This window comes from Morchella importuna (genome assembly GCF_003444635.1).
Source record: "Morchella importuna strain M04M26 chromosome Unknown Morimp01GS040, whole genome shotgun sequence".
In the NCBI taxonomy this organism is placed as follows: domain Eukaryota; kingdom Fungi; phylum Ascomycota; class Pezizomycetes; order Pezizales; family Morchellaceae; genus Morchella; species Morchella importuna.
Genome location: NW_025763437.1, coordinates 73,417 through 93,747, shown reverse-complemented (window position 1 = coordinate 93,747; position 20,331 = coordinate 73,417). Strand labels below are relative to the sequence as shown.

The window sequence follows — 20,331 nt, the reverse complement described above, 5'->3', positions numbered from 1 at the left end:
GCTTGGCCTTTTTTGTCTTGGCTAAGTTGAGCGGCGGAGCGGAGATAGGGATGGAGGTGAAATTTGAGTTTTTTCTGAGCTTATTTTTTGCTTTTTATGGTAAAAGTCCCGTGCGTTCCTGAGCAACACCCACATTTTTTTTTTTTTTTTTTTTTTTTTTTTTTAGAAAATGACCGGGCAAACAGGAAAAGGATTATTTGAAGGGATCATCTAAAAACCAAACCTCCCCTTCGTCCATATTAACAATATGAGCACGTTGGCACTCTATCATATGCTGGAATCTGGCATTCCACTTACTAAGGTTCGGCTCTTTTTCTATCTGCTCAGCCTTGCAGTGTGCTAGGCGGGTGCCAATCTTTGTTCTTTGCGTCTGTCGAAGGTTGAAACCTCAGTTAGAACTTAAAAGCCACGGCATACAGGATATAGTACGTAATTAACGTAATTAACACTGCCGTGGGGGGAATAGAAGGGAAAGGAACGAACTCCGCCCGGGACCTTCCATCGATTCCAAGATCTCCGAGAAGCTTGTGCAATTAAGAACTGTTCCACCTCGGCGATTTTCCCCCAAGAAGGCTATTTTTTCTCTCCCTTGTCTTGAATTGTGTTAGGTTGCCTTGGAGGTTTCAAATTACACTTTTTGAATGGCATGGCATGGCAATTGAGTGTTGTATCCGCCCACTTATGATGATTTGTGTTTATCTTGCTTTGGTGGAGGAGGTGCAATTGCCTTGGATTCCAATAAAGTATCGGTGCGCAGTGCAGTGGAGTTGGTATAGTTGTACAGTATCTCATATCTTTCAAAGTTAAATAAACCTTGCTGCTTCACAAATGATTTTCTGATAACTTAATCGGCGCCACGAGGGTCCGAGGAGGGAGCTTGCCCGCGGCGCGGCGTACTCTGCGATGATGTGGAACCGAATTAAGGGTCTCATGCGGATTGGTGATGATGATGAATCCGATACTCTAGATCTGAGTTCACCGTTCAGAACCTGTCTGCGAGCGAATTGGGATACCCATATGATTACTTGGTACCGAGAACAGCCTCCGCCGTCATTCCGCAGCGCGGCAGGGTACACTTTTTTTTGCTTTGAAAGAACGATGTATCAGTGCCGGTACTTCCATTTATTGGAAGATCCGGGAGACACGGGTATTTTCATGTAGGTTGCCTCTCTGTATAGAGTACATACATGAGAATCGTGATGGTTTATGGGGCTTTATTCAGCTGACGAGGGCAGCGGCTGTACTTGAGACGCAATCCCTCTTATGACTGAGCATCATTCGTTTGGTTGCCGCCTCTGTGCACTGCGCGCGTAACTATAACGTGTATAGTAAACGTAAACTGCAAGCAGGCCACCGGACATTCCGAACCTCGGAATAGTACATGTGTATCTTTTAAGCTTCTTCTTATTTTTACCTACCGACCGATGTGATGGGCGGCGTGTCTTACAATCTGTCTAGATCTCTGGCTTCTTTGTGGACCAGGACCGTTCTCCCGGCCAGACGCCTTATTTGCGTGATGTAATGAGTTAAAACTGTCTTGCAGGTATCGAACCCTGCGCAGGAATTCCCATCCATCCGATTGAACAGAAGACATATTCTCAAAATCAATTGAATAAAGCATGATCGGGCCCTTGTCCCAAAATGCCCAAGAGATATATTACCTATGTAGGTAATAGTAAAGGAATTCAAGTAATAAATAACACATCCTCGCTATGCGTATCGATATTGGATGATAGGCAGATATCATAACAAGCATTCGGGGTATCGGTTAGTCTGCAAGCCTCGATCCCGGATCAGATAGCAAACCCCCCTAGGTACTCGTGGTCTTAATCTCAGATAAAGATATTTGTGGTAAAATTGCGCTTTCCCCACTAGTCTCATTTTCGGATTTTAGGGGTGGGTTTCTCCACAATTTCACTCCGGGCACCCTCCGTCCTCACCTGTTCCAGGCCAGGGAGGGATGATCTCAATTATTAAAGTAATTGCCTTGCCTTAGCTAGAAGAAGCTTCGAGTGAAGGGGGATGAAAGGAAATGGGGCTTCATTTGACGATTGGGCATGAGCTACCTAGACAGGCCGGCGTTGACATCAAACCGTACCCCCGACCACGCGTCGTCAGCCAGATCAATGTCAAGCAGCCCACAAGAAATAATAGGTTCATTCAATCGAGCATTGAATTCAGCCAGCCATCCTTAGCCAAACTTTATGTAAAGTAAGAAGAAGCGCCACTAGTCCCACCCAACTGAACCCCCCCTCCCCCATACTGTTGGGTGTGGAAGGTTCCGCCACAGATTACTCCAGGAGTAACTCCCAAGATGCCTGCACCCCATAGGATGATACCAATTCGTTGCTTGTTGCGTAGACAGATATTTGGATGTTTGATATCCCATGCTTCCGAGAAGGGTCTTAAATCCAAGGAAGGGGAGCTCCGGGGTTGTATGATAATCTCCGTTTTATAACGGAGACCCAGAGAAATAAGGTAGGTACGAATGTGTCTGTCTATATCAGACGTAGGTACTAGTGTAGGCAAGAGGAAATATGTATTTATGTATGGTTACGATTCCAGGCTTGATGCAGATGCCACCGTTTTCAGAGCATACTGGTAGTCAGTCAGTTTCATGACTGTGATTAGTAGAAGGACAAATTGATGGCGAGGGTACCAACTGGAAGAAGATTCAGCAAGACATCGATCCGTTCATCCTTCCATACTAGCTATCGCCTGGCACCATTTGATGAAAGCTAAAGAGAGAAGGGAGCTCTTTAAGCCGGAGGCGTCCATGGTGTTGCTGAAAACTGATAGTAGCAATGGTACTCTCAGCTCAGTTTGCTCCTTCAAAGTCCATGTACCAGCTAAGTAATGTATCATGCAGAGGAAGCAAGCTAGCTATAATGGTTCCCTAAACACTTCTGTGGAATTCTGCACGGGGTCGAATAAATCTGATTTTATTCGCTGTTATAATTTATGAACGTGCTGCATAGCGTAATCGTCATGGAGGGGGTCTCCAAGCTTTCTCGGCACGAAGTAAATGCACCTTCTAAGCATTTAGCAGCCTCCACTTAATTTCACATTCCAGCCTGCCATGCCTCCTTTGGGGTGGTGGTGGGTGGGTGTGGGTGGTTCATGAGGGAAAGAGAAAACGAAGGAATGAACGCGAGTCGCGGCTCTGCTACTGTTGCAGGATAGGGATAGGGTAGTCTATTAAGCCACACGGATTCCTTATGCTCCGTGGATCTTACTTTACGAATCTTTGCGCTACCATACGACGCACACGTAACTTACCTTACTTGTTCTCTATTTTACTCGACTCGTACTCATGCTCCGCCTCCTCCGCGCAAGGGAGAGACCAGGCACACGAAAGCAGTAATTAAATATGTTGATAAGTTCCAAGCCGGATTTGTCACTTGGCTTATCCTTCAGGCAGTTTACCGGAAAGAGGGTAAATCAAATATGGTGATAGTCAGTAGATGATAATATATAGAGGCAAACATGCATATGTGAAATAGGAGATAGAGATAGGAAAAAGAACAATCGAATCAGAATAGGAAAATGAATCGAAGAAAAAAGAAGGAAAGAAAAAAGAAGGAAAGAAATTTTTTTTTTATTCGTAATAAGTGGAGATATAGAAAAGACCGGATGTATGTACTACTATTGAACCTCAAGGCGCCAAGGCTCAAGATCATGGATCAAAGAGAGGGCGGAGAAAGTCATGGCGCGAAATGATACTTGGCCTAGCCAGCTAGAGGACTCTCTCTCGAGAACAAGAGCAAGCAAGCGTAAGCGTCGTCGTCGTCGTCCGACTTTCGACGGTTATAGACTGTTTCGATCTTCTCCGTCTCCACAGTTGGATGTGTTTGTCTGTCTGTATGTGTCTGTATGAAGTACCTGGTCACCACTGCTACTACTACTACTGAGTTACCGCATACCCATGTACATGTTTTATCGGTGTTCCTGGGTTATGTTTCCGCGTGGCTCTTCTTATTTCTTATTATTTCTTATTCTGTTTTATTTTTCCTATTCCTTTTCCCCTGTTCGTTGTTCGCTGGGTGATCGTTGGCGTACCATATTTTGATCCCAAGGCTTGTAATTGTAACTGTATAATTTAGAGCATACTTACTCATTCTCTCCCTATAATTGTGACCTTATACTCGTACTCTATTTGTATCGGAATTAACCATCTACATGCTTAAACGTTTTTTTTTTTGGTTTAGGTGTGGGAGAGGGTGTGTGTGTGGTAATAGAGATGGTGGGTGTGTGCGAGTGACAGAATGAGAGACAGCCTGTGCCGCGAGTTGTTGCTTCGATTAGTAGAATCTCTTGACCCCCGGAGCATCATCCATACTGACCGCCGCCGAGAAGCCGAGCGATACTTTCCAATCCTTACTGCTTGTTGACTACTGGCTGTTTGAGAAGTGGGAGTATCGCCCGCCGCCGCTTGTGCAGCAGCCAAGGTGCCTACACGCCCCGATAATCATAGATATACCTCGCCGCTCTCCCCTCCATCCTTCCTTTCTCTCCCCCCCCCCCCTTCATCTACATATTCCCGCGGTCCCCTCCTCTTTTTTCATACCTTCTTTCTCTCAGAAACCTCTCGATCCCTCCTCGTGTGTACCAACCATACATTCCTCTCAACGGCCCTTCGACCCACTACTACCAACGCTCATCCATACACGGGAGTCATCTACGTCACCAACATTCACCGTTGTCCCCTCCTTCGCCCACCTGTCTTTAAAAAAAAAAGGCTTGCTTGAACAGGAAATCAGTACTGGTACATAAACCTCCCCCCCACCTCCCTCCATCTTCCTCTTCATCTGCGTTGTCGGTGTCGCCCCTCCCATACCTCACGAACAAAGAGAGAAAAATCTAGTCACATATCATCTTGCATAGACTAACAAGCAGAATTAGTCACACACTACAGAAAACATCACATAATATTTTGCAACTCACATAGGATCACGCAACCCCCCACTACCTGCACCCCTCAATCATAGCCGTTTGATTCGACTCAGAGGGGAAATAATATTTAGCTATGGAAACTTACCATGGTCATGTACGGTCACCGGCCGACGCTATCGTTTTGTTCGAGGCTTGTAGGATAGGTCTGCTTCCTCGGGTACAACGCCGGTTATCGGAGAAGGAGCGACAAAACATCAAGTCTGGGAGTATCTTTGTTTGGGATGAGAGGGAGGCTGGAATGAGGCGGTGGACGGATGGGAAGTCATGGAGTGCGAGCAGGGTGTCAGGCAGTTTCTTGACCTACAGAGAGATGGAGGGGAAACGAGGAGGAAATGCGTTTGCGCCCCCAGTAACGACTCTTGCCGTGTCTGGCCGGGGAGGAAAATCGCCGAATCCAGATAGTGATTCGGAGGGCATGGACATTGAGGGGCCTGATGGGTACCGTTATAAACCGGATGGTCTAATGAAGCAGTCGTTTTCCATCACTACAGCAACTCACCAGAAACTGCATCTCATCAGTTACTACGCCCGTTCACATCCGTCATCGCAGAATCTGATGCAGCCCACACAGGACATCCAATTGAAACACATCAGGCCCGCTAAAGGAATGTACCCGGAGTCCACGGTCCACGAGCAGCAGAATGTTCCTATGGTCACCAGGGGCCCCATGATCGCTACGAACTTTCCTCATCAATCGTCTCCAAACTCTTTAATACCGAGACAGGGCGCTACCCACCCCAATAACTACCCTCAAAGCGTGAATCCGTACGGTTGGCCACCTAGTCCTGTATCGACACCTCCCACAAACATTCCGCTCCAGTTGTCCTACTCAAATCAAGCACAGCTTCCAGCACCAAATAGTGCCGCTTCTTCGCCCATGTCGTACAGCGCACCTTCCCTCTCGGGTGGCTCACCAATGCAGTACGATCGACCGCCACTGCCACATCTAGATTCTCTGCCGTCACAAGCAACCCATCGCACTTTGGGATCACCCTTAATGCACCTCCACCGTTCCCCCAGAATGGCTGATGCGCAGCATCAGAGGCAACAGTCCAGTCCGCCGCCGGCCCTTCCTGTTCCCCACGTTCCACAATCGGATCGTTACACCTCACCCGCCAATAGTATTGGACAACGGTCACCCTCGAGAGATAACTGGGACATCAACCCATTAAGACAGAGTCCCAACGGAATGGAGGCCGGAAGCCCCGAGAGGAGTGGGCTTGAGGTGCAAGATATTCCTGCCGTGAAATTGGGATTCAGCGAGGATATCCGGGCATTAAGAGTACTTGACCGGGGCTTTGCTGCATAAGCACGTCACGTCGATTAAAAAAGGATATAACTAGAAAAATCTTGGGTTTTTGCTTTGTTTTTTTTGGAAATAATTGTGGCATCGCTTGGGGGTGTTTATTATATCTGCTTTCATTTCCTTTTTTCGTTTCATTTACATTATTGGATCCTACTCCTTACTACTACTTACTATTCCATTTTCATTTGTAAACCATTCGGGATTGGGTTTTCCTTTTGGTGTTGTCTGGCTTTTTTTTTGTTCCCTCTGTTTATTGAGTTACTGTGGTTTTCATATTTTATTTTTTTCCTCAAAGGTTTTCCTAACATTGGCGGTATCCGGATTTTTTGTTTATTTTTTCCTTGGTAGTTTTTGTTTCTTTGTTAGTAGGGATAGATTGGACTTTTGGTTGGCGGGGAATGGGGAAATACCAGGGATCGTTTTGTGTTTTTTTTCCTTTTCCTTCTAAGGGGCATCATGTCATCACAGAAACAAAAATAATGCTCGATCACCATCATCATATCACACACATTTGAAAATGCTCTTCATGTCTGCTACCATTATTGCCATCGGTACTGCTATCTGAGATACCATACATGACAAGAAAGAAAAATCGCTTCATCAGCAAGTAGGATGTGGTTGACACCCCTCCTCCTGTTGCGCCCTCATATCATGCACCTGGATCCTGGGAAACGAATCTGGCTGGGCTCGATCAGATGAGAGATCACAAAAAAGCCTTTGCGGGAAAAAAAATTACGATCATCCTACACCACCACCAACCGCCAATATTGATCAACCACCACTAACAGCAGATGGTACCTTTAATGTACCCTTGTGGAATAAATAGGTACAGGAGGTACATCAGCTTTACATCAGGCTACCTACCTCAACCTAACCCTAGGAGAAACGTTCAATGCCACTCACTCATACTCCCTTCAAAGCGTAAGGTGGTTAGGGCATAAGCTCATGTTATTAATATCAAGCCCTACCCTACATCTATCTACCATGCCATACCGGTAATAGCCCCGAGAATCCCCAGGGATTAGAAGGAGGGAATGAGGCTTAATGTTTAAACGCACAGTAACTACATGGAAGGTTCCGTGAGGGTGTGGTGGGTGAGTACGTACCTCTCTGTCTCTCTCTCTTAATTGCTCTTTAGATCTGGGCTCTTTCCTGGTTATGGCGGTATACTAGTAGAGAGAAGGCTGTTACATATATCGGTGCCAGGTGGCTTTGGAATGAATGTGGAGTGAGTGGTACGTGGTTATGTTCTCAATGTGTGCTGCTTGCTGTCTGTTTTGGAGCGAGGTACTCCTCCTGCTGCTGGTATTGTTCGTAATTGAACTAGTATTCTACTCTATTCTAGCTACTACTGATAAAGTAGATTGCATAATTATATATATTCTCCACTCTACTTTAAACTTTTGCCCTTGCGTGCTTAAACCGGCCCACAGTACTAAGGTACTTGTATGTATGGGTTATAGATATCACCTAAGGAAGCAAGCAAATATAATTGCAAAGGGCCAAGCTTCATCATACCGCTGTCTCCGGTGCGGAGGACAAGCCCGTGGTATACGTATACCCTCCCTCGCTCTTCGCAACAACGGCAAGCTGGAACCCCCATTCCTCGTCTACTTCCTTCCCTCGATACTTCTCTCCCTCCCTCCTTCACTCCCACGGAACCGGCAAGATACCATGTCCTTCTTCCCTTCGGTGCCGAAGAACCGAACAAAGCCATGACAGGAAAAAGGAAGTATGTAACTAGCTTGTACTATGTACAGTAAGAATTCGAATCCCTGGTGTTGTTATTACTGCTAGCTGTGAGTGGTGGCTTTATTACATTACTTACTCTAAAGTAACTACTCTAGCTAGCTAGAGTAAGTAGAGAGTACAGGTACGACATACGTACTCTCACCCCCAACCCAATTAATTTACGCGGTCAAGCACACAAGCTTTTTTTTTTTTTTTTTGCTTTTTTGCTTTTTCGAAGGAAACGGGGGCAGGGAGGGATCGCCTAAGGTATTAGCCAGCCAGTGGTTTGGTTTACGTGAAACGAGAGGGAGGGTGATCATGATGCGGGTAGCCGATAGACCGAGATTGGAATTGACTGACTGGCTGACTGACTGACATGCCAGCTGAATTAAAGAAAGGTCTAAATTTGAAAGGACCAGATCATCTACCGCAGTATGTAGTGGAGGAGAGAGGAAGAGGGACAAAGAGAGAAAAAAGAAAAGAGGCCTAGGCGGGGGAGAGCGACGAGGGAAAAAAAAAAAAAAAGCTTCGATCCAGCTACAGGTAGACAGCTACAGCTTACATGAACTGGTAACCAACCCCGGGGTACGTAGAGAATCGAGTCGAGGGCTTGATGCTTGATACCCTCTTGGAATAATTGAGAGCTCGCCTTTTTTCTTTTTCTTTACGTTTTCTTGAACTCTCTCTTTTTTATTTCTCCACGTGGGGGCTGAACTGACATGAACCCATTTGCGGAGAAACGGTATTAATAAATAAGCATAAATTGCTTTGGTGGGATGGAGGGTGGGTATGGTATGGGGGAGGGGAGTTTAAATTAAGCGCTCGCCTAGAGAAACACCTGCATGCATTAATGGGGCGTGCTCGAGAGAGCCTCCCTTTGGAGTTTGAGAGAAAGTCAAGATTTGGCTCTTTGTTTGTTCGGGTTAATTGTGCTTTATGCTTCTCTCATCTGATCTGATCAAAAGTCATAATATAGAATGTAAGCACCACACCGAGCTGCTTCACCATCCCATATGTAGCATACAATTCATTAATGGTGGCATACCAGCTAAGGTCAGAAGATGCAAGAAACAAGCAGTAAAGAGAAAACAGAGCATCCAGCCAGCCAACCACTGGATACAGACAGGCAAGGACCCCACGACGCTATCTACTGCTTGCTGCGGCGGCCGGAGGCGGTGCTTCCCATCCCCCTCCTCCTCCTCCATGGCAAACCTTTCTGTCTGTGAAAATGGTTGGTGGGATTTCTCGCTTCTTTTTCGTTTCACCCCCTCCGGCCCTCCTTGGAGTATGTATGTAGAAAGGCATGAATCAGATCTAGGTATGGAAGTATCGGCACTCCTCCGGCCTTGGTCTTTGCTCGATAAGCATGAATAACTAACTCTAAAAACCAAGCCCCGGTTGTACTTCTTTTTCAGCCGCAGTGCAAAAAGCAGGGAGAGGATTGGCGAAGTAAAAAATAAAGTGCGGCGTTAATACAATGTTTGGTAATTAACCTACTTGTTAGTCATGACATGATTCGAGTGCAGCTCAGTGCAAGGTGAGAAAGCGAGAAAAAGCGAAGAAGCGAAAAGTAATGTGCGCTTTTAATTTTCGGCGCCGGTGCTATCCGTCGGCCGTTTGTGTATCGCTGAGATAGGTGCTTCTTACCTACCTACTAAGCGCACTTCCTCACCTACAGCTAGCTATTGTTTGTGCCTCACTCTGGACTCATTATTCTACACTCGGAGCACTTAAGCATCATCAGCAATCAACAGTCGATTTGCCCCTTCCGCCCTTCCGATTGCTTAAATTCTTGCTTTCTTGCTGACAGCTATGTCGATCCGTTCCCATAACCTCTAACTCTAACCACCGGATCTGCCCCCGGCCATTCAGCCCTGTGAGACAGGAGAGGAAAGAAAAAAAAAAGCTTTTTTACTCTACCCTCCTAGCTCAGCCGCCTGCTTATTCTTATTCTTATTCTTATTCTTATTCTATTTCTTATTTGCCCTGGGTACGGTAGAGTACTGGGTACAGCCAGGTATTGTACTTGGAGTAGAGTATGTACATTACACGTACAGGTTAAACAGTAGCGTGGATAAGGTTTTGATTGCAAAGCCCTCCCGGAATAGTAGCCTTTCACCGCATCGCCTCAGCTCATTTAATTTCGTTAATTCTCCCATCGATTGGGTGATACGAGATGGCCCATGGGCTTTGTCTAGCTTTGGCTTGATCGAGTAAGGTATGGACTGGGCACAGCTTAAGCTTGTATGTAGAGTATGTCGATGTGTATGTATCTAGAATTAAAAGGCGAAGATTACAATTCACAATGTGAGCGAGGTTCAGGTGAATCACGCCTTAATTCCCCTTCGGCGTTACTAGTATTCCGGACCGACCGACACCGGGCGTTCACATCCCCGAAGGACACCTTACACTACCTGACTACAAGCCTTTACTCGTCTCCCGAGCGAGCGAACAAAGAAAGAAAGTCTCGCTCGCTCTTACATACATGACCTGAATAAGTATGTGTGTGTATATAGAGTAGCTAAGGTAGGGCTCGCTAGCCAGGTGCTTCCGAGACATTTCTAAATTCCAGCCCCCAGCCCTTCGACTTGTGTTCTAGGGATGATGCTTATTTGGTTCGGATACATACGCGAGCTGTTGTGGTTCACTTACTTGTGCTTGTAACTAGGTATTGTGTCGGGTTTCGGCCAAGTCCTTTTTTGACATGATTCACTTTCTTGAAGCTTGATTAATTGCGAGCGAAGGTGAGTCAATCAATCACTGGTGCAATTAGAGAAGTGATGCGAGAGTCATATGGCCTACCTGCCTGCGTATCGACAAACTAGCAAGCTGACAGATAGAGGACGCGGATGTGCATTCCTTTGATGACATATGGTGGTGCTTGAAATCAATTCTATCCGGGCGAATCGAATCACTGAACCTGCTACTGCTGATACTACTGCTGCCGCCGCCGCCGCGGTGGGTTAGGGCTGGCCGGATGGGGTGGGCAGGCGGGCCGAGTGATGAGGTGTGATTACAGATTGGTGGAGAAATGCAACAGGATTACGCCGGTGAATGGATTGGAGGTCTGTAGTTTCTAAAACACTGATTGGAGCATATTGGGATACGAGGGGGGGGGGGGGGGGCGGAGACATTTCGGCGGGCAAGTAATCAGGTTTGGGGTGGATTGGTTGGTCATTTTGGCCCAGGGTCGATATAAGCCTCTCTCTGGACATGGGAATGCTGGCTCTGAATTGAACTAGTAGTTGAGTAGTATTAGAGTTGCGAGGTGATGACTATTATTAGGGATGCATGTACTTATCGTATATATCTGCTGCGGTGATGTGATATGATCAGCACTGTCACCGTCGAGATTAAGATTAAGCTTAGATACTAATGTTCCTTTTTCTTCTATCGGCGTATCTAAGTGATACGCGCGGCACAGACATGCGAGCCACGGCGATTACAATATTTTAGTAGTCTGGAAGATGCCGGAACTGCACGTCCGCCTGGATTACTCGGTATAAGTGCTTAAGGGGCTCCCCATCGTGGCGTTTTCAAGCCAGTGACATAGTCGGACTTAAGGAAAAGGGGTTAATATATGGTAGTAAGGTGCACTTGGAATATGAATATGCTTCAGCTACGTAAGAGATCGGTACGTATATATCATAATTGTCATCACTATCATGGTCCATAAGTCAGCCTGGAAGTCATATCTCTAGATTGGAGCTTGAAAAAAGTAAAAAGGTAGAGAAAAGGGGCTTATGGGAGCCAGATATTACATGCATGCAACAGTTCGTATAAGCTTTGACATGACTTACGTATGCAGCTCTACCATGAGCAAGGGCCGATAGGATTCGTTTTTATAAACATGGGATCGTGATGTTCATGATGGGCCAATGATCATTGTTGTTGTTTTTAACTCATCAATTGGGCCAATGATCATTGATCAACCTCGGGGTTATCACCATATTGTGCATTCGGTTGTACGTATACGATACGAGCAGATGACCTATTTTAATACCGGAAATGGTTTATTTTTTGCCTATCTAGCGTCCCAGGAGTGGGCTTTCAACGGTGAAGATAGCCTTGCCGGTTTAAGATCTGTTTGAGTGGTTTGGTCCACCGCGGAGATATGGAGAAGGATCCTAGGATGGAAGGTTCTAGTATTAGATATAAATATAAAACTGCCGTGCCCTATGCATGGAAAGGAGGCATGTGAATACTTGGCAATGTTGTGTATGGTCAATGATTTTGGCACCTGTTTTGATGCGTGTGGTGTGTGGCGTAGGAGGCTGGAGATAATAAGTCCGTAGTAGGAGTAAGAGGTTCAGTCCTCTCGGTTTGAAGAAAGCAATAGACCGTATGTACCTTTTTATGGGCAACTTTGAGACAGTTAATCCCGATAAACGGTAACATAAGGCGGAATAAATTCGGGATTGCCCCAGTACCATGCCCCGACCGGTGTTGGTTATGTACCTAGATGGCAGGTTCGCATACAGCCAGTGACTGTCAAAGTGGCTGTAGGCTCCTTCACGTGGATATGGTCAACACGGGGGTGTGGTTAATTCCAAGATTTTGAGTAGAAACCAAGAGAGGTATTCGACCGGCTCCTTGCGTATATATCACTTTGGCGTATATTTGAGATTGACCATACCCCAGTGCTGACCATACCCCAATGAAGGAGTCTATATATTCACTGCATGTTAGGGTATGGAGGTAGAGTTCAGGGCATTGTAGAGATAAACAGAGAACTGTATACCAGCACAAGAGTGAAATTAAACACGTATGTTGTGAACAACATAGACGCTTCGTTGGCTGCAAACATCTTCCGATTGAAATTTACAAGGATAGTATAAAATCTGGCCTCTAGTTACTGAGAGTAAGGACAAGTGGCAAAGAGAGTAAAACCAATATATTCATCCCCGTTATGTCAGTTTTTATAGGGCTACGCTGTACTTTGTAGAAGAGAAATGAGATTACAGACTAGTTTGTAAATATCTAGGCACCACACAATACACAACACTCCTCTCTCCCATCACTAAAACCCGAGGGGCAAACCCTCGAGTGATATATCCTGATGCTGGCGGGTGGGGTTTCTGCGTCATGGTTGGTCACTCGGCCAACTATCTCGTTGCGCAGGGAGGAATTAAAATTATTCTTCGTGTAGCTGTGATTTGTCTTCCAATCTTGAAATGAGTATCTTTTAGATATCGAGGAGGTGATAGTTAGTCTTGGAGCTAATAGCACAGTAAAGAAAACATGTGCTGCGGGTTAAAACAGACGGCGAATATATAATATAACCCCATGGGCCCAGCCGGCCCAAACGGGTGCTATATAAGACATACATGGCTAAGAAGGTTATTATGTTCCTCTAGCTAGATATACAGTAAAGATACTTCTTCTCTACCAGCGATATCTCCTGGTTCTACTCTATTCTACTCTACAACCCCTCCCCCTTAATTACACTCCCGCCATCTCAAGAAGCTCTCGACACCTCCCATCCCTTATCTCCACAATTTCTTAAAAAAGAAACTCACACCTCACCCCAATTATCCCACTCCTATTCTGCCCTTCTCCCTTTTCTTCGTCGCTGTTGTTCATGGCTCACGTGTTACAGTCGACTCTCGCACGTTATAAGAATACTCGCCCTATAAGGATACGACTCTTCGGTCTTTATTGCGCTTTTTGAGTACAAATTGACCCTTGCTATACGGGTACATGCCATATAAGGGGTACCGATTACCGGTCTAGAGCGTACCCTTGTGTCGAGAGTCGACTGTAGTCATCACCAGGTGTATAGAGAAGACAGTGACTGCCTCATCAACCCCGCTCCCCTAGCTAGGGCCCACATACCACACTACCCCCCCCCCCCCCCCGTAGCCCATCCACTGAGAAACCCATATTACGCCTATCGTTGCAATTACCAGTCCCACCATCTTATCACAGAGGGGGTAATAACACCCACCCAGCACCCAACACTAAGAACCTCGAAACCGAGTGATTACCCATGTTGCAGTACTACCCCCTATAGCTATCTAACAGACTAGCTAGCTGCTAGCTAGTAGGTAAGAGGGCCTTTAGTTGATTTGATTAGCAGGGTAGTACTACCAGCTTGCAATTAGACGGGGTACTTATTATGGAATTGACAGGTGCTGTTGATTGGCGGGGCGCTCTTATAATGCGTGGGGACTACTAATGGAGGAGGCTACTAGTGTATTATATTAAGTGAGATACAACTATTAGTTGGGTCACTAATGGGCGGGATGCTAGTAATTGGGCGGAGTGAGTACTTATGTAGGTACTACACATCAATTACATGTAGTATCTAGCCTGAGAATCAAGACCTCTCTATATTCCCTTCTGCCCCAACCCAATATATCCCCAGCCCAAAATTACCAAAAAAAACACAGATACACATCACCACCACGCACCAACAGAGTTCTAGTTATGTACTCAAGCTATCTAGCAGCTCTAACTAGCTGCTAAGCTAGCCGGACGGGCAAGTTGTTAACTATTCTTTAATTCTATTAAGATGCTTTTTTTGTGTTTAAAGAAACTTAAACAGATGGATGGATAACCGCCAGCAAAAAAAAACCCCCCAGGAGTGTGTCAATATTGTAGCCCACAAAGAGAATAAAGAAAAAACGGGGGAGATTGGAGATGGAAACAACGTATTGATGATGCATGCAGAAAAGGAGAACCCAACAAAAAGAGAAACAAGTAAACAAGAATCCCATGCTGTCCCCCCGGCCAAGATAATGGAATAAAGCCTATAACTAATAAACAAAAACGCAGCAAAGGATCTATCCCAACGCCAACAAAAAAAACAAAAAAAACAAGAGAACCCCACAAGCAAACCCGCATCCGCAGCTACAGCTACTACACCTCCTCCTCCTTCATCTGCACCATCTCATACTCCCCACCCCCATCCGCCCCACCACCACCACCACCAACACTCCCCTCCCCCACACCGACCCTCCCCGCGCCGCCACTCCCACCAAACGGGATCGGCCTCAGCTCGCGCCACGTGCACGCCCATGTCCCGACCACCACCATCACCATCGCCGACACGACCTGCACGCCCCACCAGAACCACGACGTGGGCAGCGCGCCATCATACAGCGCGACCACGACCAGATGCAGGAAGTGCAGCGTGAGCGAGAAGTCCAGGACGAGCTTCGAGCGGGCGTGGATCAGCGTTTGCGCAATCACCCTGTAGAAGATAGTAACAAGTGTGCGTTAGTTAGCGTTCCGATCCGAGGTCCGAGCTAGCTACATAGCTTGGCCCTTAGAGTAACCAGTACAGTATAGGGGCCTGCCTAGCTGGGGAGGGAGAGGAAGAGAACGAGAGAGAGAGAGAGAGAGAGGAAGACAGGGAGGGAGGGAGAGGCAACGAACATAACCAGAGCGGAAAGCACCCAGAGGATGCCGAGGGTCCAGCCGATCGCCGTGTCGCCCCTGAGGTTCTCGGCAGAGAAGATGAGGTCGAGGCCGAAAGGGACGCCGGCGACGAGGGCGCTGAAGAGGATCATGGCTGTCGAGGTGACGTAGTAGATGCATTGCAGCGCGAGGATCTGGAGGAAGGTCTGCAGCGGCTGGAACGAGTTTGCGGCGGGGCGGCGGATGCGGCGTGGTCGTTTGGGCATTTGTTTTTTTTTCTTTTTTTGTGTGTGTATGTGGTTTTGGGAGGAGGAGGAGGGGGAGGGGGGGAGGGGGGGATGAGAAAGTTGTTTTGTTCTGTAGGTAAGTAGATGGGAACACGGACCACTCATGCGAACTGTCTTTCTTGTCCGGGTTCTGCCTGACAACTTAACCTGCCCTGTCGATCATGCCCACATCAATGACACAAACCCCCCCCCCCCCCACAAATACACCAACCCTCTCTCTCCGCCCTCCCCCACACTCGAATATACCAATACTCTCCCCCACAGCCATTTGCAGACACATCTATACATTTCCCCTCTCACCCCCCAAACCCCACCACCCACCCATCCCAACCTAAGCAACCAGCAACCCCCCGACGTCATAACTCTTCCTCCCAAACCCTCTCCACCAAAGAAGCCACCAATTAGCACCACCTCCCACAACCACCAGATCCACAAAAACACAACAATGGGCTGGTTCAGCAGCAGCAGCAGCAGCAGCAGCAACACAAACCCCGCCGCCATCGAGGGCGTCGCCCCAAACCGCACCCAGCGCGCAAAATGCTGGGAGGCGCGCGACAGCTTCTTCCAGTGCCTGGACCGCCACGACATCATCGACCCCATCAAGCACAGCGCCGCCGCGGGCGAGAAGTGTGCGCCGTCCTCGGCGGCGTTTGAGAAGGAGTGTGTGGGCAGCTGGGTAGGTTTCTCTCTCCTTGGTGTGAGAAGAATGGGAGGAAGAGAGGCTTATGGGTGAATTGGAGGGGCATAGGTCGAGTACTTCAAGAAGAGGAGGGTCATGGAGTATAACCGCAACGAGACATTCAAGAAGCTGGAGGCCGAGGGCGCAAAGGCCGTGGGGATGCCGAATCCGGTGGGGCAGGCGCAGGCGGAGCCGAAGGCGGGGAAGCCGTGATCAAGATTGGGTAGAGTGGAGTGGAGTGTTGTGGTGAGTGTGTTTGTTTGTCTTGTCTTGTCTTTCCCCTCTGTGGTGGTTTCGGGTGTGCTAATTGTGGAGATGGATAGATAGGCAGTGGGGACTTTTTTGTATAAAAAAAAACACACGGTTTTTCTTCTTGTACTTATAGTAGGTAGAGCTCATAGAAATCTCCTTTCCTTTCCTTTGGCGGTTGGGGGGATACAAGTACTCTGCCGGCCGGGTTCTGGGGATGTGGTGCTGTTTGGCATGGTGGGGAATAATTGATACTCTAAATATACGGGATTGGTTGGGCCCATTGTGTGTGAACTACATGAATATATACCCCTCAGCTCAGGGCAGTAATGGGAATCTTACGATAGCATGTAGATAGCTGATAGTAACGGGTATATAGTGGGGGTAACATGTACCAACGACTACACGTTTCAGTATTCTGGTTGTTACAATTTCGAAACACGAGTCCATCATTAATCCTGCGTACCTAAAAAGCCGGATATCAACCACTCCTCTTAGTCTCAACACAAGTAGCATCCCTATACGTCAAATTATTTTCCTTTAAACACAATACCGCCACCTCCAACTGCCCCCATGATAAAAACTAAATCATCACATCACAGTGTATCACTCGATAGTCCTGTAAGTGGCCTTTTTTCTTTAATTCATTAATTCCATAACTGACCTTCCGGCCATGCCTTTGAATAAACTACATGTACTCTACCACACACACGCACATAATGGTGGAGCCCTGTCATAGCATGCAGCTCAGAACATTATATAGAAGAGCCCCACAATCATCCATCGCGGCTGTCGTAGCCTCCGCTATATGTCATAGCCTACACACCAGCCTGTTTGCCCCACTGCATATACTTGAAGCTGTGGATCGTTCATGGATGGCCACTCGGTCGAAGGCGCACCCGCGGCTGAACATCCGGCTGATGGTCACTCGGCTCGAACAGTAGCGCTCACCCACTCTGCTAGAACATAAGCTTGACCCACATATTTGTAATCTTACCCCCCGCGCTTGGGACTCAGACTCTGGGGCTAAGGAGTCGAGTAACTGCATAGTGATCTGGCGGAGGAGCGGAGTAGATGGGATGGGATGGGATGGTAGTTGCAGATGCGACTTGAAGAAGAAGGCCTGACAGCTCATGGTGTAGGGAAAAGCTGATATACTAGTGGGGATGAAAAGCGGCACACAAAGGCAGTGCACATCATATGTACAAAGAAGATACATGTGTGTACTTGTAGGCTAGACAGACAACACATAAGAAAAAACGGGACGCTATAGAGGACCAGAGCTGTGTTGGAGAGTTATATTTCTCCTTCGTGTTTACTTTTGCCCACAGTGCATGGAGGATGAAATGTTATGTGTTATCAATATCAATATTCCTTGGGGGCTGGCTACATAGCTAGCCACATAACGAGTGGTTGACAACGCCCTGTGTGTCGTTCATGGGTGGTCACTCGGTTGCATATCACTCGTTTGTGAATCTACGACCGGACGAGAGTATATGCACTCACTCGTTTGCAAACCATGCAATGCTTGGCGTGTGTATTTGCTCGATATGATTTGGGATCTCACTCGTCCGAGACTATGAGTCCTCAACCGAGTGAGAGCACAAGATGATCACTCGGCGAAGAACACTAACGTCGTCGAAATTGTCGCTCGGTAGAGAATCCCCTTGGAGTTTCTTAGGGCTAGCACCATAACGGAAGCTAACCTCGAGTGATATCTCATGCGAACCACCAGCACAACCACGGGCCCAACGAACCAATTGCGCGCACCTAAACCTCTATATTCTCACCACACACATACCATACTCCCAAAACCCTATCAAACACACCAGCGCCAAATTATCTCCATTCATGTATATCACTGTACCATCTCACATCACTATATCACATCACACCACGCTACATCACTGATAGTTACCGCACCATACTGCCCATACAAGTACTCAAAGGTCAAATTCGCAGCCAACCACCAATTGCAATCAACCAACCAACCCACCCACCAAACCAGCCCACGAAACGCAATGAAATGAAGAGAAAAAAGAAACACAATAACTTAAGAAAGCTTGGATATGGTATAACGAAAGACCACTTTGCAAAAGGTATAGAACCCATATAAATAAAAAAAAGAAAAATAAAGAGGGACACACCCATCCCGCGCGCCCAGCACGAACTCCAACATGGTGCCTCAGTTACAGTATCTATATACCTACTCCACCATCACGATGCCCTGCTCATACTTCCCCCGCAGCTCATCGACCTCTCTTTGCAGCTTCTGGAGATCTATTAGGATGTCCTTCTCTTCCGGCACTTTCTCTTCTATCGTGCTTCCACTAACAGTCCTGCCTCTCGGCGGAGGTGGCGGCGGCGGCGGCGGCATATTCCCGGTACTTGGAGTGCGTTCATGGGTTCTGTGGTTTGTACTCTTCATCCTCCTCACTGGTGGAGGTGGAGGCGGGGGTTTCACTTTCCCCGACCCACCATTAGGAGTTGAGGGTCGCTCCAATTCCACAGAAGAGCGCACGGACTGTCGACGCGAAACCGGAGGTGAAGGAACCAGCCGTTTCTTGAGCGATGTCGCCGGCGAGGCCGGCGGTGTAGCTTGCGGTGGTGAACTGGGAGTCCTGATAATTGGCGAGACAGAACCAATTGGGGGCGAAGTGGCAGGTGACGTAAGCGTCGAAGCAGCCGGCGGTGGTGGAGGGGGCACTGATAGTCGTATCGACGCACTCCTCCCCAACGGGGGAGACACCCTGCGAGGCCTTGGTGGCGGTGGTTTCCGTCTACCTTCCACATCTACTTCTTCACTACTCCGTGGCGTTTCACCACCTTTGGACTCTAGTATAGGCTCGAATATAGACAATCTAGATCCACTGCTTTCGGAAGTTGACGATCCGTCCTTTGTAGTAGCTGCTGGCGGAGTGTCGGCATAACCCGTTAACATGAGCCGCTTGAAGGCATCAACATCAAGGCTCTGCCTCTGCTTCGGCGGTGCAGGCTCAGGCGGTTCCGAAAAGCTCCTATTGAACGGGTTAAGGGGTGGTGTCTCCGGCTCGGAGGTGTCGGTATTGAAGGGATCGTCGATTGGTGGTTCCACAGTCTCCGGCTCGGGCTCCGGCTCCGGCACTGGAGCTTTCCGCTGTATCTGGGATCTACGGCGGGGAGCTACAGGTGGTGGAGGGCTTCGCGGGGCAACCTTGGGTTGCGGGGGAGAGGTAGTTGTGGCAGCCACGGTTGAGGCTACCGTTGACGGGGGCTTAGCTGGAGACAACACCACCGACGGAGGCGGTGAAGTGGTACTCGGAGGTACATCCGCCCATGGATTCTCCCCCACAGCTTCCGGAGAGGCGATCGGCGCTGTAATTGTTAATCCGGGGTAAATTTGGGAGGGGGAATATGTGTGGGGGGGAGAACTGGATGGATGGTAGACACATACCTGGATGTATTATATCTCCCCAGAGATCTGGCGGCACATCTACCACAGGAGTTGTCGACACCGGCGCAGTGGACTTCTTCCTAAATGGATTCATTGTTTGAGGTGGGTGTTATGTCGAGGTTGTTGTGGTGGGGGGGGAAAGTGCAGCGTGGGTAGATAGAGGTAGAGATAGAAAGGTGTTCTAGATAGGCTTGCCCTACTGCTACAGCAGTCATCGGATTACCGGTTTGTGAGTGCTCCGGCTGCCGAAGCTTCGTAAGTAAGGCAAGCAGAGGCAGTAGGCAAGCAAGGCTGTGTAGTGTGCAGTTAGTTGTGTGTGCGTGTGTGTGGT

The 20,331-nt window shown here is 47.8% G+C and overlaps 5 protein-coding genes across 5 annotated transcripts; 3 read left to right on the top strand and 2 right to left on the bottom strand.

Moving 5' to 3' along the window:
* Positions 1-5,026: 5,026 nt before the first annotated feature.
* Positions 5,027-6,262, top strand: LAJ45_09915 (uncharacterized protein; the record flags this gene model as incomplete). Its single annotated transcript, XM_046119446.1, has 1 exon — positions 5,027-6,262. One exon carries the CDS (start codon positions 5,027-5,029, stop codon positions 6,260-6,262), a length of 1,236 nt encoding a protein of 411 aa, XP_045967297.1.
* A 2,664-nt stretch (positions 6,263-8,926) lies between these two features.
* On the top strand, positions 8,927-9,450 carry LAJ45_09914 (uncharacterized protein; the record flags this gene model as incomplete). Its single annotated transcript, XM_046119445.1, has 3 exons — positions 8,927-8,969; positions 9,039-9,308; positions 9,383-9,450. The coding sequence occupies 3 exons, from the start codon at positions 8,927-8,929 to the stop codon at positions 9,448-9,450; spliced, it is 381 nt and encodes a 126-aa protein (XP_045967296.1).
* A 5,401-nt stretch (positions 9,451-14,851) lies between these two features.
* Positions 14,852-15,618, bottom strand: LAJ45_09913 (uncharacterized protein; the record flags this gene model as incomplete). The annotated part of the gene is made up of 2 exons (XM_046119444.1): positions 14,852-15,185; positions 15,371-15,618. 2 exons carry the CDS (start codon positions 15,616-15,618, stop codon positions 14,852-14,854), a joined length of 582 nt encoding a protein of 193 aa, XP_045967295.1.
* Positions 15,619-16,084: 466 nt separating this feature from the next.
* LAJ45_09912 (uncharacterized protein) lies at positions 16,085-16,668 on the top strand (the record flags this gene model as incomplete). The annotated part of the gene is made up of 4 exons (XM_046119443.1): positions 16,085-16,315; positions 16,388-16,489; positions 16,553-16,564; positions 16,642-16,668. 4 exons carry the CDS (start codon positions 16,085-16,087, stop codon positions 16,666-16,668), a joined length of 372 nt encoding a protein of 123 aa, XP_045967294.1.
* A 2,105-nt stretch (positions 16,669-18,773) lies between these two features.
* Positions 18,774-20,094, bottom strand: LAJ45_09911 (uncharacterized protein; the record flags this gene model as incomplete). Its single annotated transcript, XM_046119442.1, has 2 exons — positions 18,774-19,921; positions 20,001-20,094. The coding sequence occupies 2 exons, from the start codon at positions 20,092-20,094 to the stop codon at positions 18,774-18,776; spliced, it is 1,242 nt and encodes a 413-aa protein (XP_045967293.1).
* Between the last annotated feature and the right edge of the window lie 237 nt (positions 20,095-20,331).